General features: G+C 36.4%; 2 protein-coding genes across 2 annotated transcripts; both read right to left on the bottom strand.

The window, feature by feature from the left end:
- Window positions 1-391: 391 nt before the first annotated feature.
- On the bottom strand, window positions 392-1,333 carry LOC119819002 (olfactory receptor 8K5-like). Its single transcript, XM_038336957.1, has one exon. The coding sequence runs from the start codon at window positions 1,331-1,333 to the stop codon at window positions 392-394; it is 942 nt and encodes a 313-aa protein (XP_038192885.1).
- A 4,953-nt stretch (window positions 1,334-6,286) lies between these two features.
- LOC119819014 (olfactory receptor 8K3-like) lies at window positions 6,287-7,422 on the bottom strand. Its single transcript, XM_038336978.1, has 2 exons — window positions 7,236-7,422; window positions 6,287-7,035 (listed from the first exon to the last, which is right to left on the bottom strand). The coding sequence occupies exons 1-2, from the start codon at window positions 7,420-7,422 to the stop codon at window positions 6,287-6,289; spliced, it is 936 nt and encodes a 311-aa protein (XP_038192906.1).
- Between the last annotated feature and the right edge of the window lie 9,231 nt (window positions 7,423-16,653).

The following is a 16,653-nucleotide window of genomic DNA, read 5'->3' as shown; positions in this document are numbered from 1 at the left end:
AAAGATTTCCTGCACAATGATAGGAGCAACATGGCATGAACTGAATGGGCCATAGTTATGTATGTATGTATGTATGTATGTATGTATATATATACATATATATGTATATATATATGTTAGTATGCAATAGCAATTAGTTTAAAAGAGAAATGAATTTTAAGGAGAGTTGGGAGAATTACATGCAAGGATTTTTAAGAGGAAATGAGAAATCTCAAAGAAAATTTAAAAACCTAAAAAATATTGGGTAGAAAAAGAAATAAATGAAAATATGTGCCGATATAACATATTAAGAATGTGAGAAATATCTAAGTTATCTTAGTGACACAATTAAACAAAAGAATATTGTGAAATAGAACTTGTGCTTTTATAATTTATTATGATACACTGAATATTAAGTGTTGATTTTAAATTGATTCTTTAATACCCTGTAGAAGGCACTTTTTACCTCCTTGTTCCTTAAACTGTAGATCAAGGGGTTAATCATGGGTATCACTAAAGTATAAAACACAGAGGCTATTTTATCATTTTCTAAGGAGTGAGTAGATTGAGGCTGTAAGTACATAAAGAGCAGAGTCCCATAGAACACCACAACCACTGTCAGATGGGAACCACAGGTAGAAAAAGCCTTTTTCCTGCCTTCTGCAGAATGCATTCGACATATGGCTATCAGAATCAGAATGTAAGATCCAAGGACTACCAGAAGAGAGGAGATCAGGTTCAATGCTGAAAATAAAATGATCAACAATTGTATTTCTTGAGAATTTGAGCACAGCATAGGTAGCAAGAAAACATCATCACAATAGAAATGGTTGATGACATTAGAGCCACAGAAGCTAAGTGTGAAAATCTTACTAGTGAACAGCAGAGCCTGGAAGATGCTGTAGAGGTATGGAATGCCCACAAGTACATGGCAAAGTCTCTGAGACATGATCACATTGTAGAGCAGAGGGTTGCAGATGGCCACGTAGCGGTCATACGCCATGGCGGACAAAATAAAGAATTCACTGATGATGAACATAAGGAAGAATGACAACTGTATGGCACATGCATAGAAAGAAATGGCTTTGTGATCCACAAGAAAATCCACCATCATCTTGGGGCAGGTGGCCGTGGAATTTCCAAGATCAATGAAGGCCAGGTGTCTGATGAAAAAGTACATAGGCGTGTGAAGGTGAGAGTCCAGCTTGGTCAAAATGATCATGCCGAGGTTTCCCACGACGGTTACAGTATAAATGACGAAGAAGACTCCAAACAAAGGGAGTTGAAGCTCGGAGCTCCTTGTGACTCCCATCAGGATGAACTCAGGTAGAGAGATTGCATTCTTTTGTCCCATTTCATCCAATTATATCCTTTGGAAGAAACAAGCATTGTTTTGAACTTTTATTGAGTTGTAATTGTAGAACGAATGGCTATTTTTAAATACTCTTTCACAAAACTTGCCCATGGTCATTTAAATAAATGTACACACTATTGTTTGCAAATGAGTTTTTTCAGAAGACATATGCTGCTGTATAAAAATTTCCATATCATTATATTTCAATCATATACATATGTAAAACATGGATATTAATATGCACATGTTACTTTACACAAAGGGTCTGGGTCTTTAGAATGAATCTTCATTTTGTCTGATTTGTATATGGAATTTTGTTTATTTTTGAATTTTGAGAAATTGAAAAGATGAAGATAAATTTTGACTATTATAGTTACTTAAATTTTTCCAAGTTTGGGGAGACATATTCCAAGTTAGGGAGAAATACATAACTGTATATCTTTATAAATATTCCCAAATAAATATGTAATCATTTTTAATATTCTATGATAATTTCTACTCATGATATTCAGGGTGAATTGGTGAATGGGACTGCACTATTTTCTGAAATTTCATAATGATGAATTGAGAGAACACATCATTCAATAATAACTTCTAGTCTGTTAGAGAAACTCTTCTGAAAATACTTAGCACAATATATAGAATTGTGCTTCATATTGTATGAGTAAAATACCTTGCTAATAAATATGGTGTGTGTGTGCTTCACTGTGATTTACATATTGGTTGTTTCTGTCTCAACTTGCACTTATGATTTTATATTGTTTCTTTCAATAGAATGGTCACTTATTTTAAGCTTTCAGATACAATGTTTGGATACATTCCTGTAAAGTATTAGTATTCAAAATTTTTCTTTGTATGTTCTTGTATAATTATTTTACAATTATATAAAAAAGTTACAGGGCTTTAAGACATAATTGCCATGTTAAAGGATTCATTTTGAAAAGTATTTATTTCTGTAGGAAACTTTTATGTTTCTTCTTTGTATTATCTGTGGTATAGATTTATATTTATTCTTAAATAAAGTCAGTTTATTTTAAATCTAAAAATAGCATTTTCCTGTTTATCATTATATAGGATTCACACCAAAACTTAATTTTAATTTGTGTGTAACCCTAATATAATGTGCTATTCTATTTTGCACATTATTCTAAAAATAATCTTATGTGTGAGACCAGTGGTATATCTCGCACTGCTCCTCATAAATATAATAGATCTAGGATACCTGTTCAAATGATAAAATTTAATGTTCTAAGGCTACAAAGCAACTACAGAAAACACAAGTTAATGCAGTGTTTTTTTTTTTTTTTTTTTTTTTTTTTGGTTTTTCGAGACAGGGTTTCTCTGCAGCTTTTTTAGAGCCTGTCCTGGAACTAGCTCTTGTAGACCAGGCTGGCCTCGAACTCACAGAGATCCGCCTGTCTCTGCCTCCCGAGGGCTGGGATTAAAGGCGTGCGCCACCACCGCCGCCCGGCTTAATGTAGTGTTTTTATCATGTAGCTCAAGAAATCAAAGAATGTTAATAGCCAGAGACCAGGCATGTTGCGGGCATACTGTTGTGATGCAGTCTATACCAAACAATGAATTGCTTACCTTTGACAAAGGGTAATTTCTCATATTCTAAATCCGTTGTACTTCCTCTTCCAGTTGCAAGAATTTATGCTTTTGTTTGTTCTCCCTGATGTTCCCTGGAGAAATAGCCTAAATTTGTTCATATGATCACATCTGGATCTTCTTACAGACCTAAGATTTTGTTGTGTCTTTCTAATTGTCTGCGACACACTGTGTACACTCCAAGGGGAATAGAGAGGGGACCGTGGAGGAGACAAACAAACGTAAAAAATTCTGTATGAATTCCACAGGGACTAGAATAACTTAAATACACTTATTCATTTATTTAAGGGCAGCCAATTATTAAAGTTATCATGGGAAATAATTTGAGATGTGTTTTAACTCTGTAGACGTGAAACATTTTCAAAACTGTGATATAATTACACATGCATAAAGTATCTTTTATTTAGACTATGACTCAGGAAAACGTATGGGAGACATTAGATTTAACCTTTAACCTGCATTTGTGAGTTAGATATTACAATTCCTGAGCATCCAGCTATGTTCTTCTGAAATCCACATTATAACAGCTATAATATTTAAAGTGCAGTTTTTGTCCTGAGTTTGAGACACATATCTATCCTTGCATATGAAAAATAATTATAAACCGCTGCACTGCAATAACTATTTCAATGAGTACTCAACTACTGTGCACCTTGAATAAAGGCATGAGTCCTTTAGTATAACAGACAGTTTCATGATATTAATATGAAACTCTGATATGACTTCCATGTGCTTAAGAATTGAGGTGCATTTACATATAATGGAGCATAAAGATACAAGTTGATGTTTAAAAAAAACTGTATGCTATTTGAACTTACTGTGAAAATCCTTAATTGATATACAAAATATTTTAAACTCCAAAGAATACTTCCTCCATGTCCTATATCAGATTCAGTTATTACAAACTCATTTCATCCTTTAATTTCCAAATATTTTCCTAGATTCAGGTACTGACCAACTTTCTATATGTAGCAATAGTATTTTATATTAGTAGTGAAAATAAAATGTATACGTAGTTTCTCAATAGTTTGCTTAATTTTAAAATTACTCCTTTTTAAATTTTGCTTTAGGACACTATTGAACAAATTACTTCAATGTTTTACTTTTTCTCTTTTTCTGAAAAAAAGATTCTCTTTTTATACAATATATGTTCATTATAGTTTCCCCTTCCATGACTTATCCCAGTTCTCCCCACCTTATAAAGTTGCACTTCCTTTGTCCCTCTTGTAAAAATAACATGCTTCTTAGAGGTAACTATAAAATACAATATAAAATATGATAAATTAGAATATTACAATGAAGTTGGACAAGAGAAGCTAACAGAGGGAAAAAGAGCTCAAGAGAATGCACAAGAATCACAAACTCACTTGTTGACACACTCAGGAGTCCAGTTAAAAACACAACACTGAAAGCCTTAACATCTACACACAGGGTCTAGTGTAGACCTCTCCAGGCCCCGTGCTTAGTCTCTATGAGTTGGTATGAGCTGTGCTCAGTTAATTTAGACGGCCATGTTCTCCTGATGACCCCCATGACCCCCATTTTCTCTGACTCTTACACCATTCCTGCCTCCTGCCGGGTTCCCTCAGCTCTGAAGAAGGTATTTATGAAGACATCCCATTTAGAGCTAAGAATTCCAAGCTCTCTCTCTCTCTCTCTCTCTCTCTCTCTCTCTCTCTCTCTCTCTCTCTCTCTCTCTCTCTCTCTGTGTGTGTGTGTGTGGTTGGGGATCCCCATCCTTCTGCTGCAGGAGGAAGCTTCTCTGATGACGGCTGAATAAGGCACTGATATATGAGTATAGAAGAACAAAACATCATTAGGAGTCATTTTATCATTACTTTTCTTTGCAATACTAGTTTGGTTTTATCTTTTAGGTCTCTGGGTTCTCTAGTCTCAGGTTCTTGGACACCCAAACAGCATTGGGTATGAACTTCATTTTCCAGAGTGGGTCTTAAGTCAAATTACTTATCGGTTAACTATTCCCACAAGGTTTGTGCTTCCATTGGCATATTATTCAGGAAGGACAGCATTTGTAGATCAAAGGGCTTGTGGCTGAGTTAGATATGTTTCTCACTGATAGCCTGCAGAGTACCTTCTCATGACAAAAGCCCTAGAATAGAGGGGTGAAGTTTCTATGTAGGCACCATCTTGACCTCTCTCTGTTCAATAAGTTGTGTAGGCATTGTCTTCAGCAATGGGATTTGCTGTCCGAAGTGCAACCTACTGTCTTTGCAACAGCATGGATCATTTGCAGATTTCTGTGGAGCCCCTTTGGCCAGCAACTCAATTGGATGTAACCCAGTCCTGGTACTGGAGGCTTCATTTAGCTACAAGAGTTGGCCAGTTGGAACTCAGTCTCCCCAGTTCATGTGGCTCTCCCCACATTCCTCTTCCCTTCCCATTTGGTTCTCCCATTCCAGTTCTCTCACCCTGAGTTCTTCCATAATATATATTTTATTGCCTCCTCCCTTAAGACTTACGACTATTTCATACAGACATAGTATTCTTTTTCTGTGTTTTATTTTCTGTTTTGTTTTGTTTTTGAGACAGGGTTTCTCTGTAGCTTTTGGAGCCTGTCCTGGAACTAGTTCTTGTAGACCAGGTTGGTCTCGAACTAAGAGAGATCTGCTTGCCTCTGCCTCCCGAGTGCTGGGATTAAAGGCATGTGCTACTTCAACACAGACATAGTATTTTTCCTAAAGTGAAATAGTGGCACTTATATCTTGATAGTAATCAATAGCTCTCTATTTGAACATAAGGCCAACTCAACCAGACAGAAATAATGACCGTCCGTAATCACTGCTAATTAACTTTGGCTAGTGAGACTACGGATCTTAGAGGAAAACCAACGATTCTTTATTACTTTAAAAAATGGTAATGGGAATCAGGTGCTGTACATTACTTTAATTGCAGTTTTGATGAGAAAGAGGCATGTGGATTTCAGGAGTTCAAGACAAGTCTGGTGTTTTTAGAGAGTTACAGGCAGCCAGGGTCACCCAACCATAACATAACAAAATAAAATAAAAATGAGATGTTTACAGGCAGCATCTCATTTCCATTTTAGTTTTTTTTTTTAAAATCTGGTAACTAATTAAAATTAAAGTATTACTTATACATAGTCATTGCTTGTTCAAACTTATGAAGCATCTTAGAAAATTTGACAAATTTCAATTAAAATCGCATTTTCCATAGTAATTTATTTAGAACAATTAACGGTGGTTGAAAACATTCAAAACAATAGATAAGTATATGTTGTATGATTTTCTTTGCTATTAAACTAGATATATACATAGAAAAGAAAATGCCTATAATACAGTTTGCAAGATTCTTTTATGTATAGTATTAAGAAAAATTATTACATACGTTCAAGAACTTTTGTAGGGCACATTTTACATCTTTGTTTCTTAGACTATATATCACAGGATTCAACATGGGGATAACCATGGTATAAAAGACAGATGCTACCTTATCAGTGTCAAAGGAGTGACTTGACTTGGGCTGCACATACATGAATATCAAAGTCCCATAGAAGACAATGACCACTGTCAAGTGAGACCCACAGGTAGACAAAGCTTTCTGTCTTCCTTCAGCTGAATTCATCCTAAAAATAGCTATAAGAATGAGTAGGTAAGAAAAGAGGAGGACCACTAGAGAGGGAACCAAATTAAACCCCGCTGAAATCAAAATAATAATTTCAATTTCCTGTGTATTTGAGCAGAGAAGTGATATTAGAGGGAGACTGTCACAGAAATGACTAACAATCCTGTAGCCGCAAAACGGTAATGAAAAAAATTTTATAGCGATTATAAGAGAAATAATGACACTGTAGAAATAAGGAACGGCCACTAGCGTCCAACACACCCTCTGGGACATGAGGACAGTGTAGAGCAGAGGCTTGCAGATGGCCACGTAGCGGTCGTAGGACATTGCAGACAGAACAAAGAGTTCACAAATGATGAACACAAGAAAGAAAGTTAGCTGTGTTGCACAAAGATGATTACTGATTGTATTTTGATCCACAACAAAATTTACTAGCATTTTTGGTCCAACAGCTGAAGAATAACCAAGATCAGTGATAGAGAGATGTCTGAAGCCGGGCGGTGGTGGCGCACGCCTTTAATCCCAGCACTCGGGAGGCAGAGGCAGGCGGATCTCTGTGAGTTCGAGACCAGCCTGGTCTACAAGAGCTAGTTCCAGGACAGGCTCCAAAGCCACAGAGAAACCCTGTCTCGAAAAACCAAAAAAAAAAAAAAAAAAAAAAAAAAAGAAAGAGAGATGTCTGAGAAAGAAGTAAAGAAGTACATGGGGGTTTGCAACCGGGAGTCCACCACGGTCAGGATGATCATGCCCGTGTTGCCTATTAGTGAGATCAAGTAGATGATGAGGAAGAGTCCAAAGAATGGGGCCTGCAGCTCAGGACGGTCAGTGATGCCCATAAGGATGAACTCAGTCACCACTGTGAGGTTGTGTTTTTCCATCCTGGATGATAGCAAACTGTTCTGGATTGATACATCAGTTCACCCAATAACTTTTCTGCATTATCTCCTGGGAGAAATAGTAACATGCAGAACAAATGTAAATTAGATACCTGCGCACTTCCCAATTATTTTGCTATTTGCAAAAGAAAATATTTTTACTAATAAAATTATAAAACACATAGGAAATATTATGTAAAGCAAAGAATTGTGAAGCCTTTATTCCAGAATATCTTGTAACCTGGATACACTGAATCAATGTTGGATGGTGTCTGTCTGAATAAAGAAACAGAGCAGCGGCAGAGTGATAGCTCAGCAATTGGGGGCAACTGGTGCCCTTCCTCCAGGTTTTCTTCACAGCACCCACACGGAAGCTTTCTGATCTACTGTTGTAGAAATTCCCATACCCTCTTCTCTCCTCTTAAGGCATCACACAGGCACATGGTACAATCCATCCATGCAGCCAATTATTTAGTTGTCCATAACAAACAAATAAATACATAAATTAAGATGCCAAATTATATTTAAGTTTAAACATCAGAATGGATATTAAGAGTCTTTGTGTGGAAATATGTCTCATGTTTTGATTTTTAATAACTGTCTTGACTAGAAAATTTTAGAATTTCTGTTCACACACACACAAAATGTGTGGAATGCTTATACATCAATATTTTCAGTGCTATACCTTAAGTTATAGTTCTAACAAAGGGTTATTGTGACAAAATGCTAGTTTCTAAAGCTCAGTATTCTTATGGATATACAAACCACAGTCAACAGTCCTTTCCAGAGGAAGAAGGAATATGCTACCTACAAACTGGTGTTCATTTTAAAGATATTGTGAGTACCAACATCACCTTAAGAGACAAATAAGCAATACAGAGAAATAATAATTGCTACATAATAATGGTAGAGAGTCTCTAAGTTAACTGTGAGAAAAATCAAAGCATACACTTTTTATTATTGTAAACATACAGCTCATTAGTCAACTTCCAAGAACACTGATTAAAATATGCTTTTGATATTGAGACCTCCTTATCTCTTACCAGTCTCAAGTCAAATTTCTTTTGTGTATGAGAAGTACAGAATTCTAAATTATCAGATAGCTACAGTAAAAATCATAAGACATAAATTCATTCTTGTTCATCTTTTTCTATAATCATTAAGTACAATAAGGCATATTGTGTTGTCAATAAAATTACCTATTTATTAAATAATGAAAGATATTCTTTTTGAGTTCTAGTTAAAGGAAAATAATTATCCTTATACTATTATCTTTTTCACTTATTATTGTTTTAAAGTTTATTCTGGAGCTTGTCTGGTTCTACAGAGAGTGGACACTTATTTTTGACACTGCAGCACTGAAATATGTCTGACTACTTCAATACATGTATTTTCCTAATCATGCTTTTTATGATGGAGCATGAAATTCCCATTTTGCTTTTTTAAAAATGTGGAAGAATTCCTTCTGTACATCCACTTAAACAATAAAATTCTGGAGTGTTTATCAAAAGATCAAAAATAAAATTTAAGGAAATCCAATGTCTGAATATTTACATTCAAAAGAAAGTGTGAATCTATGTTGCTGTATAATTATGCCACTGAAAATACTAATAAGGTATCTCCTAAACTGATTCATTTACTCTGGTTATTTGCTGTTAGAGACAAAGTACTTATTATATAAAACTTAATTGAAAGTAATACCATGATTTTTAAGATTATTATGAACATGTATCTTGCTAATTTACACTGTAACTTTAAATTATAAATGTAACCAAAACGGGGAGCTATTTATATGCAAGCTTTACAGAGTTATACAAAGCATTGCATACATCAATGAAATAACCATGAATGGATCTAGCATTAGACCTCATAGAAACATTGATTTTATTACCTGCAATGACATCTATGAAGTTTCTATCTGGATCTGGCATATTATCCTTATACTACTTGGAAAAATTTATGAGTTTATTTATTTTAATCTTTGGAGACTTGATGAAACTTACTAAGGAAATGCCATGCAATTAGCTGCTTGTCCCTAAAGTATTTGAGAGTTGGACATTGCTTGTTTTGCTCAATAATTGTTAATTAGGAAGACTAATTACAGGTGAATCATTAAAAGCTCTTCAGCAAATAAAATTTAAACTAACTCTCTCCTTATGTTTTTCTCTACCTCTCTGAGTCTCTGTCTCTATGTCCATTTTTTTATATGTGTGTCATATGGAGTCTACGAAATCCCAAAGGATGGTTGTAAATTACAAGTGTCTAGTCTTAGACTGAAGCCTTGACGACCTTGATGGTTACAGTTTAAAGAAGGCAAGTCAAGAGGTTCCACAGTAATCATGTGTGTGGACATGTGTGGATGTGTATTTGTGTGTGTGTGTGTGCATGCACATGTTTGCGTGTGTGTGCCAGGAGCCGTGTAACTTTTTTTGAGGACAAGGCCTGAGAATAGCATGAACAAGTTCTCCTTGTGGCAAAGACGGGGAGAATTTAACCCATTTTTGACAAGGCCAATGGACAGTTTGCTGTATAATTCTGGGAATAACTACAGGAGCATATATGCTACCTGCTCTCCTTGTTTTCCTTATACAAATCATATTGTTGGCTGCCTATAGTTTCACTTTCTTAGGGCCATATACGAGATCACTGCTGAATTAGGAAAACGTTCCCCTAATAATTCTCCTCTGGGTGAGCCAAAGAGCATGTTGGTAAAAGTATACAGTGAATATGATTTATCGTCTAAAACATTCCATGTTTCAGATGTGACCATGAACTCAGCCTTCTCAAGAACTGGATGTTGCCTTTCTCACATCTTTCGACTATCCTGAAAGAGTCACAGTAGTCCGTGACATTATAAATCTGCATTACTGCTTTGGAGAGAATGGTTTTAACCACAAGAGTCTAGGAGAAATACTATTAAGAAATACTATTAAGTAGATGCTATCTAATATTACTACTAGAGTTAATGGAAATAGTCTAGGAACAGGGTATGAAGAAGAATCATGGAACCCCACAATGCTCTCATTTCTAATAGCAGTGTCAATACTGTAGGAAGCTAAGAGGAGGGGTATAGAACAAGGAATAAACACTGCCAACTATTAAGAGAAGCTTTTGAGTTAAATAATTTACAGGATGATAGGAAAAAAACTGACATATCCCCCATAGAGGTTAGAGTAATATAAAATGAAGAATGTATTGATTCAGCTTTGGCTGATGAGCTGATTGTGAAAATTGACTTCACCAGAGGTAAAGATTAACCATTAGAGAGGAAACTTTCTTTCACTTTGCATGACGCTATAAACTGCAAATGGTTTATGAAGTCAGAACAATGAGGAAACTCAGACCACCTGTTTTATATAAGTGCCCAACTTATAGCCATTACCTACTTGATTCATAGTTTTAATGTGAAAATCATAAGTAGTATTGCAAGCAACAAAGAAAGTTTTCTAACTAGGCTACCAGTGGGAAAATTAGGGGAAAGAAGGAAAATGACATAAATGAACAAACTGGCAATTAATTACAATTGTTACTAGAAACTTAAGGAAATAAATTTTATTGTTAAACTATTCATGAAAACTATTGCAACTATATAAATAGAAACAGTTCGGGCTATCCTGGGCCACTTATCTGAAACAGGTGGTCAGAGTTTCCTCATTGAGCTGACTTCACACATCTGCCCAGGTCATTGTCCCTGCTGGAAATTTGGAGTTAGTCTCCCAACACGTGTGTGTGTGTGTGTGTGTGTGTGTGTGTGTGTGTGTGTAACTACAATATTACAATATACTCAACCTGAATGATGTTTCTTGTACACATGCAATTGAAGGTTGAAGGACCGGCCATTTATTATTGGAAAACCAGTTAGGGAGGTTTATCCTGTGAAGACTGTCTCTTCAGCACTCAGAATCCCTTAGTTGCCTGTAGCTCTATGTACATGGTTGAGATTTCTCTAAGCCTATTTGATTTTTACAAGCCCTTATCAACCAACCTATTCAAGCAGTAATGTCTTCTAGCAATCCAGAACATGAACAAAGAAATAACAGTTATTGACTATTCAGACATTCTTTAGATCTGTTAAGTTTATATATAAAATTAAAAGTTACAAGTTAAACTATTACTTGCTGGGAATTATATCCAAATTCTTAAACTATGTTTTTCTTATTATAAATGTAGGTAATATAAGGTAATAGTTCTGGCTCTTGTAATTCATCCAGTGAATGAATGGAAACACACTGTCTCTTTTACAGTTGAAAAGGAAGATCTTAAGCGATGTGTCCTCCACTGATCCTCGATACACAAGACTATACAATGAACTAAATTTAATACTGGGACATTTTATTTTATTTTTTCTTTGCAATTTTATAGAGTCAAAGTGAGTGTCTTATTTAGACAATAGTTACATCTTTTAAACTATACTACGCCATTTAATTGAAGAAATCAATACATTTATATTCATAGTACTACCTTTTTCTCATTTTTTTCAACTTTCATTTTACACTCCAACCACAGTTCTTCTCCTCTCCTCCCACTCTTTCTTTGTCTTCACCCCAGTCCACCATCCATCTATGCCTTCCAACAGGTAAGGGTTCCCATGGGCAATCAACAAAGTCTGGCACATTAAATTGGGGTAGACCAAGTCTTCCCCCTCCTGCATTAAGACTGAGCATGGCATCCCACCATAGGGAATGGGCTCCAATAAGCTAGTTCATCCACCAGGGATAGATTCTGGTCCAACTGCCAGGTGCCTCACAGATAGTTCAGGCTTTACCATTGTCTCCCACATATAGAGAGCCTAGTTTGGTCCCATGGACGCTGCAGAGCTGTTGGGCTAGAGTTCATGAGTTTACAATAGCTTGGTTCAGCTGACTCCGTAGATTTCTCCATCATGATCTTGACCTCCTTTGGCCTTATATTCCCTCCTTCCTCTCTTTGACTGAATTCCTGGAGCTCAGCTTGGTGATTGTTTGTGTGTCTATGTGTCTGATTCTGTAAGTTGCTGGATGAAGGTTATATAATGATAGTTGGGGTATTCACCAGTCCAATTACATAGGAAGGCCAGTTCAGGAACCCTCACCACTATTTCTAGGAGTCTTAGCTGAGGTCATCCTTGTGGATTCTTGGGAATTTCCCTAGCCCTAGTTTTCTCTCAATAGGTAATGTGTAACTACGTTTATCTTGTCATGTTGTCTAATTTTATTATTCCTTTTTTCTTTTTCATTTACTCTAATAATGTCTTTGAATCAATTGAACATTTGGACTATTTCCATTTTCTAGCTTTTGTGTATGGAATTGCAATGAGGATGGCTAAACAAGTTCCTGTGCAGTGGGTTGTTGAATCCTTTTGTATATAGCAAAGAGTGGCATAGTTGGGAAATGTTATTTTGGTGTGGGAGGTCCTTCTGTGTATGTGTTGCTTTTATTTGTTAATGATTAAAAAAATGGTTTGGCCTATGCAAGGTAAAACTTAGTTGGGGAAAACTATAGTGAATGCTGTGAGAAAGAAAGTCAGAGCCTAGGAGAAGCCAGGTAGCCATGCCGAAGATAGATGGTGGAATTTTAGCGGGTAAGCCACAGCCATGTGGTGATACACAGATTAATGGAGATGGGTTAAATTAAGATGTAAGAGTTAGTCAATAAGAAGCTAGAGATAATGGGCCAAAGCAGTGATTTAATTAATATAGTTTCTGTGTGGCTATTTCAGTTCTGAGCTGCCAAGCAGATGGGAACTAACAAGTGGCCCCTCAAACAACCTTATTGTATATTATTTTCCATAACTATAGTCATTAAAATGACATAGTAGTGACATAAAAATAGTCATGTAGATATTGGAAGAAAAATGAAGACCCAAGCATGAGTGCAAATGATTATAGCCATTTAATATTTGACAAAGATGACAACAAAAACAAAAGCCCTGGAGAAAAGAAAGCATCTTCAACATAACTGTGTTGTGGGAAATGGATGTACTCATGTAGAAGAAGGAGATTATATCTGTCTCCTTACACAAACACTAACTCCAAATGCAACAAAGACCTAAATGTGAAGCCTGATTCACTGAAACTATAGAAAAAAACAAAGGTGGTGTTATACAGTACATAGATATAGGGATATAGGAAAGGACTTCCTAAATAGGACTTCGTTTGCCTAAAGGCCAACAATTAACATGTAAGAAATTTTGAAACTAAACATCTTCTGTAGTGTGACAGGGGAAGAGGAAGTCCATAGAATAAGCAAAAATCTTTATCAGCTATACAATGTAAAGGAGATTAATATCAGCATATATGAAGAACTAAAACAAACAAATAAAAACAAAAAACCAAATGTCTTATTAAAAACTGAGTCTGGGGCCTGAACAAAGAGTACTAAAAAGAAGGAAATGACGGCCACCCTAACTTATGCCCAGTAACTGATGGAAGCAGATACAATAACCCACAGCCAAACACTGGTCTCAGTTCCTTGATTTCAGCTTAAGAGACGGAAGTAGGATCGCATGAGAAAAGGAGGTAAAGATTATGATGGTAAAAATCACATAGTCATCTCAGCAGAGTTAGTGGGATCTCAGGGATCCTGGACTGACAACTCTGGAACCTTCATGGGACCAAACTGACCCTCCAACTGACTATGACATATTTGTTGTTTGATCTGTTGGGGGTGGACCCTGGCAGTGGAACCAGAACTTAGCCCAGATGCATGAACTGGCTTTTTGGAGCCCACTCTCTGTGTTTGAATGTCTTGCTCAGCCTCTATAAAGAGAGGAGGTGATTGGTCCTGCCTCAAGCTGGTCAGTCCAGATATCGTTGACTCCACAAGGGAGGCATTAACCCCTCTGAAAAGGAAGCTTGGGGGAGGGGAGAGAATTGGAGAGAAAAGGAGAGGAAACTGGAGTTGGAATGTAAAATAAAAGAAAATAAAGATGACTGAGAAATAAATTTCAAAAGGTATTCATCATCCCTACTAACTAGAGAAATGTAAATCAAAACAGCTTTGAGATGAACAAAGCTAGTCATGACAGATGTTGGAGTGCATGGTTTTTTTTTTTTTTTTTTTTTTTTTTTTTTTTTTTTTTTTTTTTTTTTTTTTTTTTTTTTTTTTTTTTTTTGAGCCCCTCTTCACCCTTGGTGCAATTACAGACTCTTCTAGACACTGCAATTTTTTAAAACATCTTTTCTCATTATACATACTAATTCCAGTTCCCCTTCCCTACCCCCACTTCTCCTACCTTCAACCACCCCCACCCTCATCAACTACTCAGAGAGGATGATGTTTCCCAGGGGGAGTCAATAAATTCTGGCACATCACTTTAAGTCAGGACCAAAAGGAACGGTCTCAACAAAAGCCAGTTTAAGCACTGTAGACAAATCCTGGTTCCACTGCCAGTGGCCTCACAGACTGCCAAAGGTGCACAACCGTCACCCACATTTAGAGAGCCTAGTTTGGTGCTATGCAGATTCCTTTTCTATCGGTCTGGAGATATGAGCTCACACTAGCTCAGGTCAGCTGTTTCTGTGGATATCCCCACCATAGTCGTTACCTCTTTCCTCTTTTTATCACTCCTCCCTCTCTTCAACTGGTCTGCAGAAGCTCCACCCAGTGCTTATCCATGAATATCTGCATCTGCTTCTATCAGTTGCTGAAAGAAGGCTCTATAATGACAGTTAAGATAGTACTCAATCTGATTACAGGGAGTGGTCATTTCAGGCACCATCTCCACTATTGCTTAGGGTCTTGGCTGGGATCATCCTTGTGGATTCCTCGGAATTTCCATGGTGCCAGGTTTCATACTAGGTCCATAATCGTTCCCTTAATCAAAGTATCTCTTTCCTTGCTCTCCCTCTCAGTCCTTCCCCATTCTGACCATCCTGTTCTCTCGCGTTCTCCTCCCCACTCCCTTTCTTTTCTCCCTCCCTTCTCTCCTCCCTAAAACACTTGCAATTTTCTCAGGAGATCTTGTCTATTTCTCTTTCCCAAGGGGATCCATATGTGTCTCTTCTAGAGTTTTCCTTGTTACCTTGCTTCTCTGGGGTCATGGACTGTTTATCCTTTGCTTTATGTCTAAAATCCACTAGGTTACCTTACTCAGGGTGTATTTTGCTAGTTCTATCCATTTGCCTGCAAATTTCAAGATGCCATTGGTTTTTACCACTGTGTTAATAACTCAACCCCACTCCCTCAACATAAATCTAGCCACACTGAACCTCATAGAAGAGAAAGTGAGAAGTAACCTTGAATACTTGGGAACAGGAGATCACTTCCTAAATATAACACCAGTAGCATAGACACTGAGAGAAGAAATAAATGAGACATCCTGAAACTGAGAAGCTTCTGTAAGGCAGATTCTTTTCTTTCTTAAGGAAGTATTTTTCTTTTCTATTCCTGATTATATTTATAACAAATTGATTGTGATAATGCATACCAAGGGAATTTTAAATATGTGTAGAGGCCTCGTGGGCTTCCTCCTCTTTATGAGACTCATAAACAAACAGTGACATCCGTATGATGACTTAGTAGAATCACATTGCTCATTAACTCTAAGAAATATATTGGACAAATTTTCCTCGTCCTTTGTAGGGATTATTTAAATCTTGGTTTCTCAAGCTATAGATCAAGGCATTCAGCAATGGGGATGCCAGGGTGTAAAACAAAGAAGATACTTTCTCATTGCATAGGAATGACGAGACTGTGAGTGTGACACATAAATATTATACTCCCATAGAAAACAGTCAGCACCTGTTGAGAGTATTCAGATTTCACACATAAAAATAGCCCCAGATTATTCTTCGTCCCATTATTTTTCTTTTTATGTTTCAGGGACAGAAATAGTTGCCTTTGCTCCTCTTGTCTTTCATTATCTGAGATAGCTAGCAGAATTTTATATGAACTCATGTGGTTATGTAAATATGCAAGCTTCATATTTTACAGTCTTAGGTGTTAGAGCACTGGGGATGAAGGGTACAATGAAGGGATCGTACTTTTCACTTAACTGGTTTATTGGAAGGGAACAAGAAACAGACTATATTGCATGATATTTGGAAGTGGAATTCAAATAATACTTTACATTGCAAACTGTACAAATATATGTCATATAAAAGTGATCAATATGAATCAATCAGTGTTTCTCTTTATATCTGTACTTATGTAGAGCCTTGGGTATTCCACAAGAGAGTATTACCCAGCTAAAGAAATAATAGTCATACTACATATAAGCTACCATGAATTTTCTTTTTCCTATATCCTATACTT

Source organism: Arvicola amphibius, chromosome 7 (assembly GCF_903992535.2).
Source record: "Arvicola amphibius chromosome 7, mArvAmp1.2, whole genome shotgun sequence".
Classification (NCBI taxonomy): Eukaryota; Metazoa; Chordata; class Mammalia; order Rodentia; family Cricetidae; genus Arvicola; species Arvicola amphibius.
Note: the sequence above shows the minus strand (reverse complement) of the source record. Positions and strands in the feature narration are given on the sequence as shown.